This window comes from Channa argus, chromosome 10 (assembly GCF_033026475.1).
Source record: "Channa argus isolate prfri chromosome 10, Channa argus male v1.0, whole genome shotgun sequence".
Classification (NCBI taxonomy): domain Eukaryota; kingdom Metazoa; phylum Chordata; class Actinopteri; order Anabantiformes; family Channidae; genus Channa; species Channa argus.
Window position 1 is genome coordinate 2,125,909 of NC_090206.1, and position 26,109 is coordinate 2,152,017.

Below are 26,109 nucleotides of genomic sequence, written 5' to 3' on the forward strand. Positions count from 1 at the left end.
CAAAACTAACAACATGTCTTTTAGACCCTGTTCCAACCAAATTGCTCAAAGATGTTCTACCTTTAATAGACATGTTCATATTAGATTTGATTAACCTATCTTTAGAAACTGGCCATGTACCAAAGGCCTATAAAGTCACTTTAATCAAACCATTACTTAAAAAACCTTGTCTTGATCCAGGTGATTTAGCCAACTATAGACCAATATCAAATCTCCCCTTTATTTCTAAAATCCTTGAAAAAGTAGTTGCAAAACAATTATGTGATCACTTTTACAGGAATAATTTGTATGAAGACATTCAGTCAGGATTTAGAGTTCATCATAGTACAGAAACAGCACTGGTAAAAGTCACCAACGATCTTCTCATGGCTTCAGATAATGGACTTGTGTCCATACTCGTCTTACTAGACCTTAGTGCCGCATTTGACACCACTGACCACAACATTTTATTACAGCGGCTAGAACATGGATTTGGGATTAAAGGAACCCAAATCCATGCTCTAGCCTTGCTCAAGGGGGATTTGTTGGGCTGCTTCTACATACTTGTTTAGTCTGGACTTTATTATGTAAAGTGCTGGATTGAGACTGCAATGACCAAAACAATGTATCAACTAATACAGATTGATGACTATGATGATGTAACTGAAGTTCAAAAAGATTTTGTGCCTCAATGACACTAGAGTGAACGAATAATGATCCATGTTATGAAAAGCTATTGAAATGTGGTATGTTGATATAATAACGATAACGCAGTGTCATAAAGAAGATTTTATTGTGATTTTGCTTTTATGCTCAAACGTTCTAATTTAATGACTTTAAAGATTTTTCTTTGCATATTTTGGTAATGATTTTGGGGCCGGTGTAGCTCAACTGGTAAGGCAGTTGTCCACAGACCACAGGGACGGTGGTTCGATCTTCTTTTGTTAAAGTGTCTTTGGGCAAGACACTGAACCCCTGACAGCCCTTTCCCATCCCCAGCTATGCAGTGTTGGCCCAGCCTGGTAGAAACTGGGGAGGGTGGATTCAGAAAGGGCTTCTGGTGTGAAAACTGTGCCAAATCAACATGCAGACAATGACCCACTGTAGCGACCCTGAACTCATGGGATAAGGTGAAAGGACAAAAAAAATACATGTTGGTAATGATTTTATTGCTTAAAGCCTTGTCCATTTTTTGAATATAGCAAAAGTTTAAAACAGGGGGGAATGTTAGAAACATACAATTTTAAACTGTTACACAAAACTGTATTGCTTTAAGTTCATGCACTTTCATATGAAAGCTGCAAGCGTCCCCCAAAGAGACTGGCAACCGTCTCAACTGTTTTCATTATTAATAAACCACAAGTCTGAAGCTGCCTTGTCCTTTGTACGATCTGTTGCTATCTGTTTCAAAAAACGTAAAGAGTAGCTTGTATTCTCAAATGTATAAAGGAATAGTGTTAACTGCTCTAAGGTGGAGTAAAACCTTAAAAGAAGACTCCAGTGATTCTGTTGTCTTTTAATAAGATTTTCCTTCTGATATACGGATATGTGGTTGTGACACAAAGACTTTAATGTGCTCTGTGATATTGTGCTTTCAACATTTTATGAAAGAGAGATAAGAAGTGAATGGCAGATTATTTATTAACAAGAGTTAACAAGCCACAAGCATTTCAGGTCAATAACATCAACTAAATATAGCAGACCTGGTGATGGTCCCTGTAAAGGAACCTTACTTCCACTATGACACCTACTACAACTATGATCCACATTACTATGATGACCACTACCATTAAGACAACTCAAATCCGTAATGTCCACCTTGGCGACCAAAAAACTATTCTTACCACCACAACAATGCCTCCCATCACCACCAATATACTAACTTCAACAACCAAAATCACAACTCATGTTAATAAAAGCAACTGTCACAATGAAATCTGGAGTTCTGTGTAAAGAGCAGTGGAGTCTACAACAATCCTCAAAAAATCACCCATTTTTTTGATCATAATAGACATGTTTTAATCTTATGTTTAAAAATTGCTTAGTAATCCAACTAAATCCATACGCTAGAAAGCATAAATCAATTAAAAGGAGAAAGAATATTGGAATATCTTAGTTTGCTATTTTACACATACATTTGAAAGCTCCATGTAGGCTGTAGCTCAGTTGGTAAAGGCAGTTATCCACGGACCACGGGGTCACTGGTTTGATCCCTGGCTATATGTTGAAAGTGTCTCTGGGCAAGATAACAGCCCATTCCCATCCCATCCCATGTAGAAATTGGGGAGGGCTGTGTCAGAAAGGGCATCCAGCAGAAGAACTGTGCCAAATCAACATGTGGACAATGATCTCCTGTGGTGACCCTGAACTCACAGGATAAGCCAAAAGGACAAAAAAAAGCCAACAAACAAATAAAAATTACACATCAGAACATTTTCAGATGGATTTCCATAAGCTCTCCTTTACCACTGTATCAATATACACCAGTAAGTTGTACTGTGTTTACACAATTGATGTCTTTTTGGAATCTGGTAATTGTAGCTGTATCTGAATCACTTGGGCTTATGTGTTTTCAGACATTATTTACTTTGGAATACTTTACTTAATTACTTTTCTTTTTTTGTTTTTTTGTCCTTGACTGTAGACCTACTGCATTGATGTTCTCTAATCACTGGATATCTCTTTCATGATGATGCAGCCTTTGTATTTCCATGGTTTACTTTAATCAACACTGATACAATTTAAAACATAAAAACAAAAATAAATAAAATGACAAATGATGAAGCAATAATAAAATAATATATAAAAAATTCCCTGTTTATTTTCATTTTTGTTCAGTGTTTGCTATTTTCATCAGGAACCAAGCTGCCAAACTGACATCAAAAGAAAAGCCAGACAGAGGTGAATTAACACATTCAAATTCAGGACACTAAACAATTTTTGACAAAGATGTGCCTACTATATAAATGATGACCCATTTTGTAATAGAAATAAACACCAGGGTCAAAGTCACACATCTTTTTACATGTAAAAGTGAATAAAACTACCATTGTGCTGGGGCCAGAGCTTATGTCCTTAGTTGCTTCTATTTACGTGCATGATGGTGGAGTGGTAGCGTTTCCAACTCAGTAAGTAAAACGGTCTTGGGATCGCGTTTAATCAGCCGACTGCAGCCTTTTGTGTGGCGTTTGCGTGTTTACTCTCTGCTTTCGTGGGTTTACTCCAGGTACTCCGGTTTCCTCCCACAGTCCAAAGACATGTTAGGTTCATAGCTGACTCTAAAATGCCTGTAGGTGTGAATGTGTGTGAATGGTTGTCTGTCTGTGTGCCTCTCTGTGTTGGCACTGAGATAGACTGGAGACCTGTTCTAGGTGGACCCCACTAAAGACCCTAAAACAAGATAATTGGTTACAGATAATAAATGGCTGTGCAAGGTACATTAGGTATTAGTTAACAGGCTTGTGAGTACTAACAAGACTAAATAATCTATCCAGTATAAACAGCATTTTGCCTGTTAAAGGGTTGAGGAGCTCCTGGAGCTGGTCCCTGCTGACATAGGGCAAGAGATGAGAAACAACCTCATTGTTTCCCCTACAATATAGCTGGATACAAGTATACTTAGTATTCACAATATCCAAAACAATTAACTAGAAGACTAGTTCCCCTCACATTACCACAACTGTACACTAGTTCTTTGCAGCTTAGCAGCTCAGATCACCTGTTGGCAAATATATTTCTATGACTTAAATAGATGACAGGATAACTGAAATGTGATGTTGGTGTGTTTTCTCTCTGCACGTTGTTGGAAAAACAGGCTTCAACACAAAACTGCTGCCTGTGCCATTGGCCACAAATGTATCAGCCTAAAACTGCTACGTGATTCACACCTGATTCTCTGCAGATGAGGGGTGTATCCCGTGCACATTCTTTGCTGAATGTCAATGTCAATTAACTTAACTAAAAAGAAGGAATAACAATCAAGAAAAAGACACAAGAAGACACACGGCGAATATAACAAATTGCTGCTTGGTTTGTGTCCAAGGTAACATAATAACTCCTTCTGGTAAACATTTAAAGTCATTGATATGTTTGTTTAAAACTGTAATTTGTACCCTCTTTTGAGATTTGCATTTTCCATAAGGAGTGTAAATGACAGTATAATGACAAGGTGGGGAATTTATGTGAATAGCATCTAAATTAAAAGATAATTGCCTCCATCAACAAAGGTCAACCCTAAATCACACCCAGTGACAACAATGAGCTTAATTACACCTCAGTAGATTTTTGGATCATAATGTAATTTGCTGCACCTTTGATCTGTTTCAGTACACGTATGCTGAATATTACAACACACTTTCAGGTCGAGGACAATGAGTGAGAAACAAATGACAGATTTACAAAATAACAGATTTGGACATGGTACTAAATGTAGTAAAAAGTCTTTAGAACTTCTCCAATCTCTGCATTGCTCATTAAACTGGGAGAAATATACATTAAGATGGCATTGAAATATTGAACAAAATTAACTGGGTTGGGATTCTAGCTAACTGTTTTTGGCAAGAGACATGAAACTTTGGCATCACAAATAAAAACTGACCATTTTTTAAACTATTAATTAGTGGGCCAGATAAAAAAAGAGTAGTAAGTATGCACACAAACAGTCAGATATTAAGAAAGTGTTACAGGAATGTACCTGTGAGTGAGCAAACAAATAGAAGTGCATATGTAAGAGGCAAAGAAACTATTTACTCATCCAACAACTTTAACCACCGAAAATGTTCAGGGTCAATGGGGGGTAAATCTTTTAGCTGTGAGACGGAAGAGCTAACAATTCCACCACTTTGCTAACCTTAAGAAACTTTACCAAAACCAAGACATTATTGTATGTTTCTATCGAAATGTAAAAATAATATATTCCAAAGCCCAGAATGCATGTTTATTATTTATCTGCAACAATATAAATGACTGATAACCCATCAAAAACTTCATAGTACCTTTTACAAAAAAATCTGTGGTAAACTTAAAGATTCCAGAAATATCATTATTTCCAGATATTAAAGTGCGGATGCTCTTAAACTTATCATTAATGCCCGTTTGTGTATGAAAGACAATTTAAAGGTGGACACTATAGTCTCCAGAGACATGCTGCAAATGGATCCAATCAGGACAAAAGATGCAGTGGACGGCACAAGAACACGAACCTCACTGCTCCTAAACTGGCTGCATTGTTAAACAGCAGAGTAACCAGTGTGCACAGATACTGTGAGTAGAAAGCTCACGTCAGCTGGTCTTGTGGGCAGAATTGTCAAGAACTATTTTATTTTCTCCAATCTACAATAGTGTTTTTACAAAGCATTCATGCACTAGAATAGACCACTTTTTATTGAAACTTTAGAGATTTGTTCTGCAGAACAACATAAAGTAAATCCAGGCCTGAGTTTATAGTTTTCTTTGTGAATATAACAAAGTGAAACAGCAGTTAGTAGTTTAGCAGAGAAGATGCTCCAAATAAGTGTGGAAGCACAAGCACCTCTTAACTTGGTTTCATCCATAACACTAACCAAAGCTTTCTTCTAAGCTTTTTCTTTCAACTGTCCAGTTGTAAATGTGTAGGTATGTGAGTAGTATAAGTTAGATTTTTTTTCTGGTGGTGCTTTGTTTCCAGTCAGTGCAATAAAACATTGCAGAGGAAGAACATGCTATAAGATAGTATATAGCCGCCTCACTATGTACAATACTCGATAGTGTTGCCCCTCTGAAAAAGAAGGCAGTAAACCAGAAGAGTTGATCTCCATGGTATAGTTCACAAACACGCAACTTAAAACAGGAAACACGAAAGTTGGAAAGGAAGTGGCGTTCCAGAAAGTTAGAAGAATCTCATTTAGCCTGGAAAAATAGTTTAAAAATGTACAAAAAAGCTCTCAGTGATGCCAGAACAGCATATTATTCATCATTAATAGAAGAAAACAAGAACAACCCCCGGTTTCTGTTCAGCACTGTAGCCAGGCTGACTAAGAGCCATAGTTCTGTTGAGCCTACTATTCCCTTAACTTTGAGCAGCAATGACTTCATGAGCTTCTTTATGAATAAAATTGTAGCTATTAGAGAACGAATTCACCAGATCCTCCCCCCAAATATTACAGATAGATCTTCATGTACAGCAGTGCTAGAGTCATCGATAAGGCCCCAATCCCTGTTAGACTGCTTTTTACCCATAGATCTCTCTGAGCTAACTTCAATTATTACCTCATCTAAACCAACAACCTGTCTGCTAGACCCTATTCCAACTAAGCTGCTCAAGGAAGCTTTACCCTTAATAGATACATTCATATTAGATATCATCAATCTATCTTTAGAAACAGGCTATGTACCACAGGCCTATAAGGTAGCTGTAATTAAACCATTACTTAAAAAACCCTGTCTTGACCCAGGTGTTTTAGCCAATTACAGACCAATATCTAATCTCCCCTTTATTTCTAAAATAATTGAAAAAGTAGTCGCAAAACAATTATGTGATCACCTTCATAGGAATAATTTGTATGAAGACTTTCAGTCAGGATTTAGAGTTCATCATAGTACAGAAACAGCACTGGTAAAAGTCACCAACAATCTTCTCATGGCCTCAGATACTGGACTCATCTCTATACTTGTTCTGTTAGATCTTAGTGCTGCATTTGATACCATTGATCATAACATTTTATTACAGAGACTGGAACATGAAAATGGAATTACAGGAACTGCACTAGGTTGGTTTAAATCTTATCTATCTGATAGATTTCAATTTGTTCATGTTAATGATGAATCCTCCATGCACACAAAGGTTAGCTATGGAGTTCCACAAGGCTCTGTGTTAGGACCAATACTTTTTACTTTATATATGTCTCCTTTAGGCAACATTATTAGAAAACACTCCATACATTTCCAATGTTATGCTGATGATACCCAGCTATATTTATCTATGGAACCAGATGAAAATAATCAGTTAATAAAGCTTCAAGCAGGACTACAAGACATCAAGGCCTGGATGTCCCACAATGTTTTACTTTTAAACTCAGATAAAACTGAAGTCATAGTATTTGGGCTCAAAAATCTCAGAGATATGATGTCCAACCATATTGTCACACTAGATGGCATAAGTCTGGCCTCCAGTACTACTGCAAGGAACCTTGGAGTTATTTTTGATCAGGATCTATCCTTTAACTCACATATAAAACAAATCTCTAGAACAGCCTTCTTCCACCTACGGAACATTGCCAAAATTAGGAGCATCCTGTCTCAAAGTGATGCCGAAAAACTGGTCCATGCATTTGTTACCTCTAGGTTGGACTACTGTATTTCCCTACTTTCAGGATGCCCCAGTAACTCCTTAAAGAGCCTGCAATTAATCCAAAATGCTGCAGCAAGAGTGCTGACTGGAACTAGCAAGAGAGATCATATTTCACCTTCACTAGCTTCTCTCCATTGGCTTCCCATTAAATGTAGAATAGAATTTAAAACCCTGCTTCTTACCTATAAAGCTCTGAATGGTCAGGCTCCATCATATTTACAAGACCTCATAGCACCATATCATCCCAGTAGACCACTTCGCTCTCAGAATGCAGGCCTACTTGTGGTTCCCAGAATTTCCAAAAGTAGAATGGGAGGTAGAGCCTTTAGCTATCAAGCTCCTCTCCTGTGGAACCAGCTCCCAGTTCAGATTCGGGAAGCAGACACCCCCTCTACTTTTAAGTCTAGGCTTAAAACCTTCCTTTTTAATAAAGCATATAGTTAGTTATAGTTATGCTGCCATAGGCTTAGACTGCTGGGGGACCCACCCCCCAATGCACTGAGCTCCTTTCCTCCTCTTGACCATCTCTCCTCTCCTCTCATCCAGCAATTGTCACCACTGTATGTCATTAACTCTGTGTGTTCTCTCCCGTAGTTGTCTTTGTCCTCCTCTGTCCCCTTCTCTCTGTCCCTTTCTGCAGGTGTCCCCCGGCTTTGAAGCTGTGTGTCTTCCAGCGTGAAGCTACTGATCCTACCAATCTGCCCGATGTTTTGTTGTTGCTTTTGTTGCTCTGTTCTTTTCTCTCTCCCCTTTCCACTCACCCCAACCGGTCGAGGCAGATGGCCGTCCACCCTGAGCCTGGTTCTGCTGGAGGTTTCTTCCGTTAAAGGGAGTTTTTCCTCTCCACTGCTGCCTATGGCTTGCTCCAGGGGGAATTGTTGGGTTCTCTTTATATATCTTTATAATCTTGACTTTATTCTGTAAAGTGCCCTGAGATGACTTTGTTGTGAATTGGCGCTATATAAATAAAGTTGAATTGAATTATATTTAAAGATAACATAAATAAAACAGTGGTTAACTAGTGAAGGGCAAATTATTTATTAACAAGAATGAAAAAGCCACAAATATTTCAGCAATTTCATTTTAAGGCCAACAAAACTTGTTGGCGTGAAATTACTTCCCTGTTTCTTTCCACCTCTATTTTCTTCGGACATTCCAAAATTGTCATATTGTCCCCACCCAGAACTGCACCCTTTCAGCTGCACCAATATAAACACCAGACATTCTGTCAGTCATCCATCAGTTGCAGCTGAGAGACAATATTTGCTTCTTTCACCTTTGTCTGTGTAAGTATCTGATTTTTTCATCTCATCCTCACAGACATTATACTTGTTTTGCTGTACACTGCTGTACCTACTCTAACTGTCAAACCCTTTTTACCATCTTTTAGGTCTGGTTGAACCAACAGGTACTGTACAGGTTTTTGTCTTTATTTCAATTAGCCTTTTAGTTATTTATTTATTGTGTCATATCTGATTTAATGAGAATGATTAGTGCGATGTTTAATGTGGTGTAATATGATATAGAACCATGTTGTGAACTTTGTCAGACTTAAAGCAGATTTGTTGCTTGGCACCATCAATGAATTGATAAACATCAATCTTCTTTTGATTGATCATATGTTTTCTTTCCATTTTCCCCACATAGTAAAAACATGTGCCGGCTAATTTTGACTGCAGGTAAGACACACTGATCGAGTACATGTTTTCTAAAAGGGGTTTTTTCATGTAAACCAACAAAAGTGATCTTATCACAGGTATCTCTAGTGGTCTCAGTTGTACATAATTAGTCTTTCATATCTGAGATTCCTGTCCCCATCCTAACACAGTAAAGATAAATAGATCTTTGTTTTCTATTAACCTGGACAAGCTGACTTGATTTAAAAAAGGAAGCAACTGATTGCCCTAAAAATTTAAAGTGAAGGATAATGGAGAAACTAAGATGTTTGAGTGGAACTGACTTGATTTTTTAAGGGGGTTTTTGGACAATAAACCTGTTAAACTGAGGAACCATTTCCAGTCTAACAGTGCAAATTAGACATTGTTTCTGCACAGACTCATTACTGTGTCTGAATTTATCTGATGTTAATTGTGTTTAACTCCAAAATTGCTTACATTTATCTATTGTTGTAGTTTGTTTTCAATGTAATACTGACCAAGTCTGTCTGACTTTGAAGGTCTCTGTTTGATCATCGCTGTCTTGGGTAAGTTTCTAACACACATGTCATAATCATAATTAACATTGAACTATGAATAATGTCTTACAGTCAGCAATGATTGGAATAGAGAATCTGAGTAAATTCAAAAGCAAATTACAGTGACTGAAAGCTCATTTTTTATCTTTCAGCTTCGGCTGTGCCCATTGATCAGTTCTGTAATGGAAAGAAAAATGGGGACTACGCCAACCCAAACAACCCCAATTCTTATATCACCTGCTCCAATGGGCTGACCTACGTCAGATACTGCCAGGCAGGTTTGATCTTCAGAGAATGCCTCGACCGCTGTGACTGGCCCACAACCCCATGTTTCACAACAACCACAACAACTACCAAACCCCCAACTCCTGGTCCCGTTAACAAGTTCTGCAAAGGAAAGAGTGATGGGGACTACACCAACCCAAAGAACCCCAATTCTTATATCACCTGCTCCAATGGGCTGACCTACGTCAGAAACTGCCCAGCAGGTTTGATCTTCAGACAATGCCTCGACCGCTGTGACTGGCCCACAACCCCATGTTTCACAACAAACACAACAACTACCAAACCCACAACTCCTGGTGCTGTTGACCAGTTCTGCAAAGGAAAGAGTGATGGGGACTACACCAACCCAAAGAACCAGTATACGTTTTACACCTGTTCCAATGGGCTGACCTACCTCAAAAACTGCCCAGCAGGTTTGATCTTCAATCAAGTCCTCGACCGCTGTGAATAGCCCACAACTACAACAGCTAAGGGAACGAGTGATGGGGGAAAGAGGGCCCACTAGCACAACTAGATATAGCTGACCTGGTGAGGGTCCCTGTAAAGGAACCTTACTTCCACTATGAAATATAGTAGAACTCTGATCCATACTACCATGATGACCACTACCATAAAGACAACTCCATAATGTCCACTTCAACAACCAAAAAAGTATTCTTACTACCACAACCATGCCTCCCATCACCACCAAAATACTAACTTAAACAACCAAAATCATATTTCATGTTAACAAAAGCAAAGCAACTGTCAAAAATCTGGAATTCTACGTTGTTTGAAGAGCAATAGAGTTTACAACAATCTTCAAAAATCCTTTTTAATCTCACTACATTGAGACAACCTACATCCAATAACAATTTATTTGATCTTAATGGGCATGTTTTAATCTTATGTTTAAAAATTGCTTAGTAATCCAACTGAATGCAAATACCAGAAAGCATAAATACATTAAAAGGAGAAAGTAAATCCTTTTACTTTGCTATTTCACACATACATTTGAAAACTCCATTTACACATCAAAACGTACAAATTCAGGTGGATTTCCATAAGCTCTCCTTTACCACTGTATCAATATACACCAGTAAGTTGTACTGTGTTTACACAATTGATGTCTTTTTGGAATCTGGTAATTGTAGCTGTATCTGAATCACTTGGGCTTATGTGTTTTCAGACATTATTTACTTTGGAATACTTTACTTAATTACTTTTCTTTTTTTGTTTTTTTGTCCTTGACTGTAGACCTACTGCATTGATGTTCTCTAATCACTGGATATCTCTTTCATGATGATGCAGCCTTTGTATTTCCATGGTTTACTTTAATCAACACTGATACAATTTAAAACATAAAAACAAAAATAAATAAAATGACAAATGATGAAGCAATAATAAAATAATATATAAAAAATTCCCTGTTTATTTTCATTTTTGTTCAGTGTTTGCTATTTTCATCAGGAACCAAGCTGCCAAACTGACATCAAAAGAAAAGCCAGACAGAGGTGAATTAACACATTCAAATTCAGGACACTAAACAATTTTTGACAAAGATGTGCCTACTATATAAATGATGACCCATTTTGTAATAGAAATAAACACCAGGGTCAAAGTCACACATCTTTTTACATGTAAAAGTGAATAAAACTACCATTGTGCTGGGGCCAGAGCTTATGTCCTTAGTTGCTTCTATTTACGTGCATGATGGTGGAGTGGTAGCGTTTCCAACTCAGTAAGTAAAACGGTCTTGGGATCGCGTTTAATCAGCCGACTGCAGCCTTTTGTGTGGCGTTTGCGTGTTTACTCTCTGCTTTCGTGGGTTTACTCCAGGTACTCCGGTTTCCTCCCACAGTCCAAAGACATGTTAGGTTCATAGCTGACTCTAAAATGCCTGTAGGTGTGAATGTGTGTGAATGGTTGTCTGTCTGTGTGTCTCTCTGTGTTGGCACTGAGATAGACTGGAGACCTGTTCTAGGTGGACCCCACTAAAGACCCTAAAACAAGATAATTGGTTACAGATAATAAATGGCTGTGCAAGGTACATTAGGTATTAGTTAACAGGCTTGTGAGTACTAACAAGACTAAATAATCTATCCAGTATAAACAGCATTTTGCCTGTTAAAGGGTTGAGGAGCTCCTGGAGCTGGTCCCTGCTGACATAGGGCAAGAGATGAGAAACAACCTCATTGTTTCCCCTACAATATAGCTGGATACAAGTATACTTAGTATTCACAATATCCAAAACAATTAACTAGAAGACTAGTTCCCCTCACATTACCACAACTGTACACTAGTTCTTTGCAGCTTAGCAGCTCAGATCACCTGTTGGCAAATATATTTCTATGACTTAAATAGATGACAGGATAACTGAAATGTGATGTTGGTGTGTTTTCTCTCTGCACGTTGTTGGAAAAACAGGCTTCAACACAAAACTGCTGCCTGTGCCATTGGCCACAAATGTATCAGCCTAAAACTGCTACGTGATTCACACCTGATTCTCTGCAGATGAGGGGTGTATCCCGTGCACATTCTTTGCTGAATGTCAATGTCAATTAACTTAACTAAAAAGAAGGAATAACAATCAAGAAAAAGACACAAGAAGACACACGGCGAATATAACAAATTGCTGCTTGGTTTGTGTCCAAGGTAACATAATAACTCCTTCTGGTAAACATTTAAAGTCATTGATATGTTTGTTTAAAACTGTAATTTGTACCCTCTTTTGAGATTTGCATTTTCCATAAGGAGTGTAAATGACAGTATAATGACAAGGTGGGGAATTTATGTGAATAGCATCTAAATTAAAAGATAATTGCCTCCATCAACAAAGGTCAACCCTAAATCACACCCAGTGACAACAATGAGCTTAATTACACCTCAGTAGATTTTTGGATCATAATGTAATTTGCTGCACCTTTGATCTGTTTCAGTACACGTATGCTGAATATTACAACACACTTTCAGGTCGAGGACAATGAGTGAGAAACAAATGACAGATTTACAAAATAACAGATTTGGACATGGTACTAAATGTAGTAAAAAGTCTTTAGAACTTCTCCAATCTCTGCATTGCTCATTAAACTGGGAGAAATATACATTAAGATGGCATTGAAATATTGAACAAAATTAACTGGGTTGGGATTCTAGCTAACTGTTTTTGGCAAGAGACATGAAACTTTGGCATCACAAATAAAAACTGACCATTTTTTAAACTATTAATTAGTGGGCCAGATAAAAAAAGAGTAGTAAGTATGCACACAAACAGTCAGATATTAAGAAAGTGTTACAGGAATGTACCTGTGAGTGAGCAAACAAATAGAAGTGCATATGTAAGAGGCAAAGAAACTATTTACTCATCCAACAACTTTAACCACCGAAAATGTTCAGGGTCAATGGGGGGTAAATCTTTTAGCTGTGAGACGGAAGAGCTAACAATTCCACCACTTTGCTAACCTTAAGAAACTTTACCAAAACCAAGACATTATTGTATGTTTCTATCGAAATGTAAAAATAATATATTCCAAAGCCCAGAATGCATGTTTATTATTTATCTGCAACAATATAAATGACTGATAACCCATCAAAAACTTCATAGTACCTTTTACAAAAAAATCTGTGGTAAACTTAAAGATTCCAGAAATATCATTATTTCCAGATATTAAAGTGCGGATGCTCTTAAACTTATCATTAATGCCCGTTTGTGTATGAAAGACAATTTAAAGGTGGACACTATAGTCTCCAGAGACATGCTGCAAATGGATCCAATCAGGACAAAAGATGCAGTGGACGGCACAAGAACACGAACCTCACTGCTCCTAAACTGGCTGCATTGTTAAACAGCAGAGTAACCAGTGTGCACAGATACTGTGAGTAGAAAGCTCACGTCAGCTGGTCTTGTGGGCAGAATTGTCAAGAACTATTTTATTTTCTCCAATCTACAATAGTGTTCTTACAAAGCATTCATGCACTAGAATAGACCACTTTTTATTGAAACTTTAGAGATTTGTTCTGCAGAACAACATAAAGTAAATCCAGGCCTGAGTTTATAGTTTTCTTTGTGAATATAACAAAGTGAAACAGCAGTTAGTAGTTTAGCAGAGAAGATGCTCCAAATAAGTGTGGAAGCACAAGCACCTCTTAACTTGGTTTCATCCATAACACTAACCAAAGCTTTCTTCTAAGCTTTTTCTTTCAACTGTCCAGTTGTAAATGTGTAGGTATGTGAGTAGTATAAGTTAGATTTTTTTTCTGGTGGTGCTTTGTTTCCAGTCAGTGCAATAAAACATTGCAGAGGAAGAACATGCTATAAGATAGTATATAGCCGCCTCACTACGTACAATACTCGATAGTGTTGCCCCTCTGAAAAAGAAGGCAGTAAACCAGAAGAGTTGATCTCCATGGTATAGTTCACAAACACGCAACTTAAAACAGGAAACACGAAAGTTGGAAAGGAAGTGGCGTTCCAGAAAGTTAGAAGAATCTCATTTAGCCTGGAAAAATAGTTTAAAAATGTACAAAAAAGCTCTCAGTGATGCCAGAACAGCATATTATTCATCATTAATAGAAGAAAACAAGAACAACCCCCGGTTTCTGTTCAGCACTGTAGCCAGGCTGACTAAGAGCCATAGTTCTGTTGAGCCTACTATTCCCTTAACTTTGAGCAGCAATGACTTCATGAGCTTCTTTATGAATAAAATTGTAGCTATTAGAGAACGAATTCACCAGATCCTCCCCCCAAATATTACAGATAGATCTTCATGTACAGCAGTGCTAGAGTCATCGATAAGGCCCCAATCCCTGTTAGACTGCTTTTTACCCATAGATCTCTCTGAGCTAACTTCAATTATTACCTCATCTAAACCAACAACCTGTCTGCTAGACCCTATTCCAACTAAGCTGCTCAAGGAAGCTTTACCCTTAATAGATACATTCATATTAGATATCATCAATCTATCTTTAGAAACAGGCTATGTACCACAGGCCTATAAGGTAGCTGTAATTAAACCATTACTTAAAAAACCCTGTCTTGACCCAGGTGTTTTAGCCAATTACAGACCAATATCTAATCTCCCCTTTATTTCTAAAATAATTGAAAAAGTTGTCGCAAAACAATTATGTGATCACCTTCATAGGAATAATTTGTATGAAGACTTTCAGTCAGGATTTAGAGTTCATCATAGTACAGAAACAGCACTGGTAAAAGTCACCAACGATCTTCTCATGGCCTCAGATACTGGACTCATCTCTATACTTGTTCTGTTAGATCTTAGTGCTGCATTTGATACCATTGATCATAACATTTTATTACAGAGACTGGAACATGAAAATGGAATTACAGGAACTGCACTAGGTTGGTTTAAATCTTATCTATCTGATAGATTTCAATTTGTTCATGTTAATGATGAATCCTCCATGCACACAAAGGTTAGCTATGGAGTTCCACAAGGCTCTGTGTTAGGACCAATACTTTTTACTTTATATATGTCTCCTTTAGGCAACATTATTAGAAAACACTCCATACATTTCCAATGTTATGCTGATGATACCCAGCTATATTTATCTATGGAACCAGATGAAAATAATCAGTTAATAAAGCTTCAAGCAGGACTACAAGACATCAAGGCCTGGATGTCCCACAATGTTTTACTTTTAAACTCAGATAAAACTGAAGTCATAGTATTTGGGCTCAAAAATCTCAGAGATATGATGTCCAACCATATTGTCACACTAGATGGCATAAGTCTGGCCTCCAGTACTACTGCAAGGAACCTTGGAGTTATTTTTGATCAGGATCTATCCTTTAACTCACATATAAAACAAATCTCTAGAACAGCCTTCTTCCACCTACGGAACATTGCCAAAATTAGGAGCATCCTGTCTCAAAGTGATGCCGAAAAACTGGTCCATGCATTTGTTACCTCTAGGTTGGACTACTGTATTTCCCTACTTTCAGGATGCCCCAGTAACTCCCTAAAGAGCCTGCAATTAATCCAAAATGCTGCAGCAAGAGTGCTGACTGGAACTAGCAAGAGAGATCATATTTCACCTTCACTAGCTTCTCTCCATTGGCTTCCCATTAAATGTAGAATAGAATTTAAAACCCTGCTTCTTACCTATAAAGCTCTGAATGGTCAGGCTCCATCATATTTACAAGACCTCATAGCACCATATCATCCCAGTAGACCACTTCGCTCTCAGAATGCAGGCCTACTTGTGGTTCCCAGAATTTCCAAAAGTAGAATGGGAGGTAGAGCCTTTAGCTATCAAGCTCCTCTCCTGTGGAACCAGCTCCCAGTTCAGATTCGGGAAGCAGACACCCCCTCTACTTTTAAGTCTAGGCTTAAAACCTTCCTTTTTAATAAAGCATATAGTTAGTTATAGTTATGCTGCCATAGGCTTAGACTGCTGGGGGACCCACCCCCCAATGCACTGAGCTCCTTTCCTCCTCTTGACCATCTCTCCTCTCCTCTCATCCAGCAATTGTCACCACTGTATGTCATTAACTCTGTGTGTTCTCTCCCGTAGTTGTCTTTGTCCTCCTCTGTCCCCTTCTCTCTGTCCCTTTCTGCAGGTGTCCCCCGGCTTTGAAGCTGTGTGTCTTCCAGCGTGAAGCTACTGATCCTACCAATCTGCCCGATGTTTTGTTGTTGCTTTTGTTGCTCTGTTCTTTTCTCTCTCCCCTTTCCACTCACCCCAACCGGTCGAGGCAGATGGCCGTCCACCCTGAGCCTGGTTCTGCTGGAGGTTTCTTCCGTTAAAGGGAGTTTTTCCTCTCCACTGCTGCCTATGGCTTGCTCCAGGGGGAATTGTTGGGTTCTCTTTATATATCTTTATAATCTTGACTTTATTCTGTAAAGTGCCCTGAGATGACTTTGTTGTGAATTGGCGCTATATAAATAAAGTTGAATTGAATTATATTTAAAGATAACATAAATAAAACAGTGGTTAACTAGTGAAGGGCAAATTATTTATTAACAAGAATGAAAAAGCCACAAATATTTCAGCAATTTCATTTTAAGGCCAACAAAACTTGTTGGCGTGAAATTACTTCCCTGTTTCTTTCCACCTCTATTTTCTTCGGACATTCCAAAATTGTCATATTGTCCCCACCCAGAACTGCACCCTTTCAGCTGCACCAATATAAACACCAGACATTCTGTCAGTCATCCATCAGTTGCAGCTGAGAGACAATATTTGCTTCTTTCACCTTTGTCTGTGTAAGTATCTGATTTTTTCATCTCATCCTCACAGACATTATACTTGTTTTGCTGTACACTGCTGTACCTACTCTAACTGTCAAACCCTTTTTACCATCTTTTAGGTCTGGTTGAACCAACAGGTACTGTACAGGTTTTTGTCTTTATTTCAATTAGCCTTTTAGTTATTTATTTATTGTGTCATATCTGATTTAATGAGAATGATTAGTGCGATGTTTAATGTGGTGTAATATGATATAGAACCATGTTGTGAACTTTGTCAGACTTAAAGCAGATTTGTTGCTTGGCACCATCAATGAATTGATAAACATCAATCTTCTTTTGATTGATCATATGTTTTCTTTCCATTTTCCCCACATAGTAAAAACATGTGCCGGCTAATTTTGACTGCAGGTAAGACACACTGATCGAGTACATGTTTTCTAAAAGGGGTTTTTTCATGTAAACCAACAAAAGTGATCTTATCACAGGTATCTCTAGTGGTCTCAGTTGTACATAATTAGTCTTTCATATCTGAGATTCCTGTCCCCATCCTAACACAGTAAAGATAAATAGATCTTTGTTTTCTATTAACCTGGACAAGCTGACTTGATTTAAAAAAGGAAGCAACTGATTGCCCTAAAAATTTAAAGTGAAGGATAATGGAGAAACTAAGATGTTTGAGTGGAACTGACTTGATTTTTTAAGGGGGTTTTTGGACAATAAACCTGTTAAACTGAGGAACCATTTCCAGTCTAACAGTGCAAATTAGACATTGTTTCTGCACAGACTCATTACTGTGTCTGAATTTATCTGATGTTAATTGTGTTTAACTCCAAAATTGCTTACATTTATCTATTGTTGTAGTTTGTTTTCAATGTAATACTGACCAAGTCTGTCTGACTTTGAAGGTCTCTGTTTGATCATCGCTGTCTTGGGTAAGTTTCTAACACACATGTCATAATCATAATTAACATTGAACTATGAATAATGTCTTACAGTCAGCAATGATTGGAATAGAGAATCTGAGTAAATTCAAAAGCAAATTACAGTGACTGAAAGCTCATTTTTTATCTTTCAGCTTCGGCTGTGCCCATTGATCAGTTCTGTAATGGAAAGAAAAATGGGGACTACGCCAACCCAAACAACCCCAATTCTTATATCACCTGCTCCAATGGGCTGACCTACGTCAGATACTGCCAGGCAGGTTTGATCTTCAGAGAATGCCTCGACCGCTGTGACTGGCCCACAACCCCATGTTTCACAACAACCACAACAACTACCAAACCCCCAACTCCTGGTCCCGTTAACAAGTTCTGCAAAGGAAAGAGTGATGGGGACTACACCAACCCAAAGAACCCCAATTCTTATATCACCTGCTCCAATGGGCTGACCTACGTCAGAAACTGCCCAGCAGGTTTGATCTTCAGACAATGCCTCGACCGCTGTGACTGGCCCACAACCCCATGTTTCACAACAAACACAACAACTACCAAACCCACAACTCCTGGTGCTGTTGACCAGTTCTGCAAAGGAAAGAGTGATGGGGACTACACCAACCCAAAGAACCAGTATACGTTTTACACCTGTTCCAATGGGCTGACCTACCTCAAAAACTGCCCAGCAGGTTTGATCTTCAATCAAGTCCTCGACCGCTGTGAATAGCCCACAACTACAACAGCTAAGGGAACGAGTGATGGGGGAAAGAGGGCCCACTAGCACAACTAGATATAGCTGACCTGGTGAGGGTCCCTGTAAAGGAACCTTACTTCCACTATGAAATATAGTAGAACTCTGATCCATACTACCATGATGACCACTACCATAAAGACAACTCCATAATGTCCACTTCAACAACCAAAAAAGTATTCTTACTACCACAACCATGCCTCCCATCACCACCAAAATACTAACTTAAACAACCAAAATCATATTTCATGTTAACAAAAGCAAAGCAACTGTCAAAAATCTGGAATTCTACGTTGTTTGAAGAGCAATAGAGTTTACAACAATCTTCAAAAATCCTTTTTAATCTCACTACATTGAGACAACCTACATCCAATAACAATTTATTTGATCTTAATGGGCATGTTTTAATCTTATGTTTAAAAATTGCTTAGTAATCCAACTGAATGCAAATACCAGAAAGCATAAATACATTAAAAGGAGAAAGTAAATCCTTTTACTTTGCTATTTCACACATACATTTGAAAACTCCATTTACACATCAAAACGTACAAATTCAGGTGGATTTCCATAAGCTCTCCTTTACCACTGTATCAATATACACCAGTAAGTTGTACTGTGTTTACACAATTGATGTCTTTTTGGAATCTGGTAATTGTAGCTGTATCTGAATCACTTGGGCTTATGTGTTTTCAGACATTATTTACTTTGGAATACTTTACTTAATTACTTTTCTTTTTTTGTTTTTTTGTCCTTGACTGTAGACCTACTGCATTGATGTTCTCTAATCACTGGATATCTCTTTCATGATGATGCAGCCTTTGTATTTCCATGGTTTACTTTAATCAACACTGATACAATTTAAAACATAAAAACAAAAATAAATAAAATGACAAATGATGAAGCAATAATAAAATAATATATAAAAAATTCCCTGTTTATTTTCATTTTTGTTCAGTGTTTGCTATTTTCATCAGGAACCAAGCTGCCAAACTGACATCAAAAGAAAAGCCAGACAGAGGTGAATTAACACATTCAAATTCAGGACACTAAACAATTTTTGACAAAGATGTGCCTACTATATAAATGATGACCCATTTTGTAATAGAAATAAACACCAGGGTCAAAGTCACACATCTTTTTACATGTAAAAGTGAATAAAACTACCATTGTGCTGGGGCCAGAGCTTATGTCCTTAGTTGCTTCTATTTACGTGCATGATGGTGGAGTGGTAGCGTTTCCAACTCAGTAAGTAAAACGGTCTTGGGATCGCGTTTAATCAGCCGACTGCAGCCTTTTGTGTGGCGTTTGCGTGTTTACTCTCTGCTTTCGTGGGTTTACTCCAGGTACTCCGGTTTCCTCCCACAGTCCAAAGACATGTTAGGTTCATAGCTGACTCTAAAATGCCTGTAGGTGTGAATGTGTGTGAATGGTTGTCTGTCTGTGTGTCTCTCTGTGTTGGCACTGAGATAGACTGGAGACCTGTTCTAGGTGGACCCCACTAAAGACCCTAAAACAAGATAATTGGTTACAGATAATAAATGGCTGTGCAAGGTACATTAGGTATTAGTTAACAGGCTTGTGAGTACTAACAAGACTAAATAATCTATCCAGTATAAACAGCATTTTGCCTGTTAAAGGGTTGAGGAGCTCCTGGAGCTGGTCCCTGCTGACATAGGGCAAGAGATGAGAAACAACCTCATTGTTTCCCCTACAATATAGCTGGATACAAGTATACTTAGTATTCACAATATCCAAAACAATTAACTAGAAGACTAGTTCCCCTCACATTACCACAACTGTACACTAGTTCTTTGCAGCTTAGCAGCTCAGATCACCTGTTGGCAAATATATTTCTATGACTTAAATAGATGACAGGATAACTGAAATGTGATGTTGGTGTGTTTTCTCTCTGCACGTTGTTGGAAAAACAGGCTTCAACACAAAACTGCTGCCTGTGCCATTGGCCACAAATGTATCAGCCTAAAACTGCTACGTGATTCACACCTGATTCTCTGCAGATGAGGGGTGTATCCCGTGCACATTCTTTGCTGAATGTCAATGTCAATTAACTTAACTAAAAAGAAGGAATAACAATCAAGAAAAAGACACAAGAAGACACACGGCGAATATAACAAATTGCTGCTTGGTTTGTGTCCAAGGTAACATAATAACTCCTTCTGGTAAACATTTAAAGTCATTGATATGTTTGTTTAAAACTGTAATTTGTACCCTCTTTTGAGATTTGCATTTTCCATAAGGAGTGTAAATGACAGTATAATGACAAGGTGGGGAATTTATGTGAATAGCATCTAAATTAAAAGATAATTGCCTCCATCAACAAAGGTCAACCCTAAATCACACCCAGTGACAACAATGAGCTTAATTACACCTCAGTAGATTTTTGGATCATAATGTAATTTGCTGCACCTTTGATCTGTTTCAGTACACGTATGCTGAATATTACAACACACTTTCAGGTCGAGGACAATGAGTGAGAAACAAATGACAGATTTACAAAATAACAGATTTGGACATGGTACTAAATGTAGTAAAAAGTCTTTAGAACTTCTCCAATCTCTGCATTGCTCATTAAACTGGGAGAAATATACATTAAGATGGCATTGAAATATTGAACAAAATTAACTGGGTTGGGATTCTAGCTAACTGTTTTTGGCAAGAGACATGAAACTTTGGCATCACAAATAAAAACTGACCATTTTTTAAACTATTAATTAGTGGGCCAGATAAAAAAAGAGTAGTAAGTATGCACACAAACAGTCAGATATTAAGAAAGTGTTACAGGAATGTACCTGTGAGTGAGCAAACAAATAGAAGTGCATATGTAAGAGGCAAAGAAACTATTTACTCATCCAACAACTTTAACCACCAAAAATGTTCAGGGTCAATGGGGGGTAAATCTTTTAGCTGTGAGACGGAAGAGCTAACAATTCCACCACTTTGCTAACCTTAAGAAACTTTACCAAAACCAAGACATTATTGTATGTTTCCATTTAAATGTAAAAATAATATGATCCAAAGCACAGTATGCATATTTATTATTTATCTGCAACAATATAAATGACTGATAACCCATCAAAAACTTCATAGTACTTTTTACAAAAAAATCTGTGGTAAACTTAAAGATTCCAGAAATATCATTATTTCCAGATATTAAAGTGCAGATGCTCTTAAACTTATTATTAATGCCCGTTTGTGTATGAAAGACAATTGGAAAAAAAGTGGAAGGTGGAAGCTATAGTCTCCAGAGACATGCTGCAAATGGATCCAATCAGGACAAAAGATGCAGTGGACGGCACAAGAACACGAACCTCACTGCTCCTAAACTGGCTGCATTGTTAAACAGCAGAGTAACCTGTGTGCACAGACACTGTCAGTAGAAACCTCACGTCAGCTGGTCTTGTGGGCAGAATTGTCAAGGACTATTTTATTTTCTCCAATCTACAATAGTGTTCTTACAAAGCATTCATGCACTAGAATAGACCAGTAAACCAATTTTTATTGAAACTTTAGAGATTTGTTCTGCAGAACAACATAAAGTAAATCCAGGCCTGAGTTTATAGTTTTCTTTGTGAATGTAACAAAGTGAAACAGCAGTTAGTAGTTTAGCAGAGAAGATGCTCCAAATAAGTGTGGAAGCACAATCACCTCTTAACTTGGTTTCATCCATAACACTAACCAAAGCTTTCTTCTAAGCCTTTTCATTCAACTGTCCAGTTGTAAATGTGTAGGTATGTGAGAAGTATAAATTTGATTTTTTTTCTGGTGGTGCTTTGTTTCCAGTCAGTGCAATAAAACATTGCAGAGAAGGAACTTACTACAAAATTGCATAATTAAAGATAACATAGATGAAAGAGAGGTTAACAAGTAAAAAATTATTTATTAACAAGAGTGAGGTCAATAACACTTGGCATGAAAATACTTCACTGTTTCCATCCACGTGTATTTTTTTTGGACATTCCAGAATAACCCACCCACTGCTAAACCCTTTCAGCTGCACCAATATAAACACCTGACATTCTTTCATTCATCCATCAGTCGTAGTAAAGACAGTATCCGCTTTTTTCACCTTTGTCTGTGTAAGTATCTGATTTCTTCATCTCATCTTCACATACATTATTTTTGTTTTGCTGTGTTTAGCTGTACTAACTCTAACTGTCAAACCCTTTTTAACATCTTTTAGGTCTGGTTGAACCAACAGGTACTGTACAGGTTTTTGTCTTTATTTCAATTAGCCTTTTAGTTATTTATTTATTGTGTCATATCTGATTTAATGAGAATGATTAGTGTGATGTTTAATGTGGTGTAATATGTTATAGAACCATGTTGTGAACTTTTTCAGACTTAAAGCAGATTTGTTGCTTGGCACCATCAATGAATTGATAAACATCAATTTCCCTTTTGATTGTTCATATGTTTTTCTTTCCATTTTCCCCACATAGTAAAAACATGTGCAGGCTAATTCTGACTGCAGGTAAGACACACTGCTCGAGTACATGTTTTCTAAAAGTGTTTGGTTCATGTAAACCCACAAAACTGTTCTCATCACAGGTATCTCTAGTGGTCTCAGTTGTACATAATTAGTCTTTCATATCTGAGATTCCTGTCCCCATCCTAACACAGTAAAGATAAATAGATTTTTATTCTGTATTAACCTGGATAAGCTGAACGAGGAGTTTTTGGACAATAAACCTGTTAAACAGAGGAACAAATTCCAGTCTAACAGTGCAAATTAGACATTGTTTCTGCACAGACTCATTACTGTGTCTGAATTTATCTGATGTTAATTATGTTTAACTCCAAAATTGCTTACATTTAACTACTGTTGTAGTTTGTTTTCAATGTAATACTGACCAAGTCTGTCTGACTTTGAAGGTCTCTGTTTGATCATCGCTGTCTTGGGTAAGTTTCTAACACACATGTCATAATCATAATTAACATTGAACTATGAATAATGTCTTACAGTCAGCAATGATTGGAATAGAGAATCTGAGTAAATTCAAAAGCAAATTACAGTGACTGTAAACTTTTTTTATCTTTTAGCTTCGGCTGTGCCCATTGATGAGTTCTGTAAAGGAAAGAGAGATGGGGACTACACCAACCCAAAGAACCCCTATACTTTTTACACCTGTTCCAATGGGCTGACCTACCTCAGAGACTGCCCAGCAGGTTTGATCTTCAGACAATGCCTCGACCGCTGTGACGGGCCCACAACCCCATGTTTCAATTCCACACTTAAAACAACTACCAAAGCCAAAACTCCTGGACCCATTGATGAGTTCTGTAAAGGAAAGAGAGATGGGGACTACACCAACCCAAAGAACCCCTATACTTTTTACACCTGTTCCAATGGACTGACCTACCTCAGAGACTGCCCAGCAGGTTTGATCTTCAGAGAATGCCTCGACCGCTGTGACGGGCCCACAACCCCATGTTTCACTTCCACACTTAAAACAACTACCAAAGCCAAAACTCCTGGACCCATTGATGAGTTCTGTAAAGAAAAGAGAGATGGGGACTACACCAACCCAAAGAACCCCCATACTTTTTACACCTGTTCCAATGGGCTGACCTACCTCAGAGACTGCCCAGCAGGTTTGATCTTCAGAGAATGCCTCGACCGCTGTGACTGGCCAACAAGCACATGTTTCACTTCCACACTTAAAACAACTACCAAAGCCAAAAATCCTGGACCCATTGATGAGTTCTGTAAAGAAAAGAGAGATGGGGACTACACCAACCCAAAGAACCCCTATACTTTTTACACCTGTTCCAATGGGCTGACCTACCTCAGAGACTGCCCAGCAGGTTTGATCTTCAATCAAAGCCTCGACCGCTGTGAATGGCCCACAAGAGCTAAGGGAACGAGTGATGGGGGAAAGAGGGCCCACTAGCACAACTAAATATAGCTGACCTGGTGAGGGTCCCTGTAAGGAATCTTACTTCCACTATGACACATAGTATGATCCATACTACCACGATGACCACTACCATTAAGACAACTCCATAATGTCCACTTCAACAACCAAAAAAATATTCTTACTACCACAAACATGCCTCCCATCACCACCAAATTACTAACTTCAACAACCAAAATATCTGGAATTCTATGTTGCGTAAAGAGCAATGGAGTTTACAACAATCCTCAAAAATCATTTTTAATCTCATTTCATTGAGATAACCTACATCCAAAAACGACCTTATCTTAATAGGCAAAGCAAGTCCTTTTAGTTTGCTATTTTACACATAGTTTTGTAAACTCCTTTTACACATCAGAACTAACATATTCAGATGGATTTCCATAAGCTCTCCTTTACTACTGTATCAATACACAACACCAGTAAGTTATACTGTGTTTACACAATTGATGTCTTTTTGGACTTTGGTAATTGTAGCTGTATCTGAATCATTTGGGCTTGTGTGTTTTCAGTCATTATTTACTTTAGCACAATTTACTTCATTACTTCTTTTTTTGCACAAATATTGCAATCATTGGGGGTAGACTTAGTGCATTGGTGTTCTCCAATCACTGGATTTCTCTTACATGATGATGCAGCCTTTGTATTTGAAACATAAAAACAAAAGTAAAATGGCAAATGATGAAACAATAATAAAATATTATATCACAAATTTTCTGTTATGTCCATTTTTGTTCAGTGTTTGCTATTTTCATCAGGAACCAAGCTGCCAAACTGACATCAAAAGGCGCAACATAATGTAAATCCAGGCCTGAGTTTACAATTTTCTTTGTGAATGTAACAAAGTGAACAGCAGTTACTAGTTTAGCAGAGAAGATGCTCTAAACAAGAGTGGAAGCACAAGCACCTCTTAACTTGGTTTCATCCATAACACTAACCAAGGCTTTCTTCTAAGCTATTTCTTGCAACTGTCCAGTTCTGACTATGTACTGTACTTACGTGAGTAGTAGGAGTTGTATTTCTTTTTTCTGGTGGTGCTGATTTTTACCCAGTTTCATAAAAATATTCACAATGAAAAATACTACAAGATAACATAAATAAGATAACAGAATAACATGACTCTGTGCAGATGGGGGATGGATTCTATGCAGAGTCTCAACTGAATGTCAACTCCCCCCTATGTCGCACTGAAATCTGACCCACCTCATTTATGAGACCATAAACAACCTTTTGAGAAGCCTGTTAAAATGCTGTGTTGATCTGCAAGATGGAGCAGTAATGGAGCAGTGTGCTATAGCTTGTTTTTCTGTCAGTGATCAGCATTGTGAACATTGTTACATGAATCCAGGTTCAGGTTTGTCTCCTCCACCTTGTCTAGATGGAGCAGATGAATAATAGCATCATGCAACCAATTTTAGGCTAGTAGGCAAAATGCAGAGGATCCAGTGAAAATGTTATCACGACTTTATCAGGGACACCAAGATCAGGCCATGGCTGGCATCGTCAATCTCAGCA

General features: G+C 37.9%; 2 protein-coding genes across 4 annotated transcripts; both read left to right on the forward strand.

Moving 5' to 3' along the window:
- Positions 1 to 8,547: 8,547 nt before the first annotated feature.
- On the forward strand, positions 8,548 to 11,189 carry LOC137134635 (chondroitin proteoglycan 2-like). Its single transcript, XM_067519588.1, has 5 exons — positions 8,548 to 8,592; positions 8,697 to 8,714; positions 8,954 to 8,985; positions 9,483 to 9,509; positions 9,653 to 11,189. The coding sequence occupies exons 3-5, from the start codon at positions 8,961 to 8,963 to the stop codon at positions 10,234 to 10,236; spliced, it is 636 nt and encodes a 211-aa protein (XP_067375689.1). The 5' UTR covers positions 8,548 to 8,592; positions 8,697 to 8,714; positions 8,954 to 8,960; the 3' UTR covers positions 10,237 to 11,189.
- A 5,748-nt stretch (positions 11,190 to 16,937) lies between these two features.
- Positions 16,938 to 25,306, forward strand: LOC137134560 (chondroitin proteoglycan 2-like). Of its 3 annotated transcripts, none has more exons than XM_067519482.1 (5): positions 16,938 to 16,990; positions 17,095 to 17,112; positions 23,119 to 23,150; positions 23,552 to 23,578; positions 23,720 to 25,306. In XM_067519482.1, the coding sequence occupies exons 3-5, from the start codon at positions 23,126 to 23,128 to the stop codon at positions 24,568 to 24,570; spliced, it is 903 nt and encodes a 300-aa protein (XP_067375583.1). In that variant the 5' UTR covers positions 16,938 to 16,990; positions 17,095 to 17,112; positions 23,119 to 23,125; the 3' UTR covers positions 24,571 to 25,306. The 3 variants fall into 3 exon arrangements, with proteins under 3 accessions (XP_067375583.1, XP_067375584.1, XP_067375582.1); XM_067519483.1 differs by lacking the exons at positions 23,119 to 23,150; positions 23,552 to 23,578; positions 23,720 to 25,306 and adding exons at positions 17,352 to 17,383; positions 17,881 to 17,907; positions 18,051 to 19,587 and having other exon boundaries at positions 16,946 to 16,990; XM_067519481.1 differs by lacking the exons at positions 16,938 to 16,990; positions 17,095 to 17,112 and adding exons at positions 22,674 to 22,755; positions 22,860 to 22,877.
- The last annotated feature ends 803 nt before the right edge of the window (positions 25,307 to 26,109 follow it).

What these genes read in the sequence shown, in the direction of transcription:
- LOC137134635 (XM_067519588.1), top strand. Translation starts at nt 8,961, where the DNA reads ATGTGCCGGCTAATTTTGACTGCAG. An exon ending in CCGGCTAATTTTGACTGCAG is followed by an intron (nt 8,986 to 9,482) that starts GTAAGACACACT and finishes CTGACTTTGAAG; the next exon opens with GTCTCTGTTTGATCATCGCT. An exon ending in TTTGATCATCGCTGTCTTGG is followed by an intron (nt 9,510 to 9,652) that starts GTAAGTTTCTAA and finishes TTTATCTTTCAG; the next exon opens with CTTCGGCTGTGCCCATTGAT.
- LOC137134560 (XM_067519482.1), top strand. Translation starts at nt 23,126, where the DNA reads ATGTGCAGGCTAATTCTGACTGCAG. An exon ending in CAGGCTAATTCTGACTGCAG is followed by an intron (nt 23,151 to 23,551) that starts GTAAGACACACT and finishes CTGACTTTGAAG; the next exon opens with GTCTCTGTTTGATCATCGCT. An exon ending in TTTGATCATCGCTGTCTTGG is followed by an intron (nt 23,579 to 23,719) that starts GTAAGTTTCTAA and finishes TTTATCTTTTAG; the next exon opens with CTTCGGCTGTGCCCATTGAT.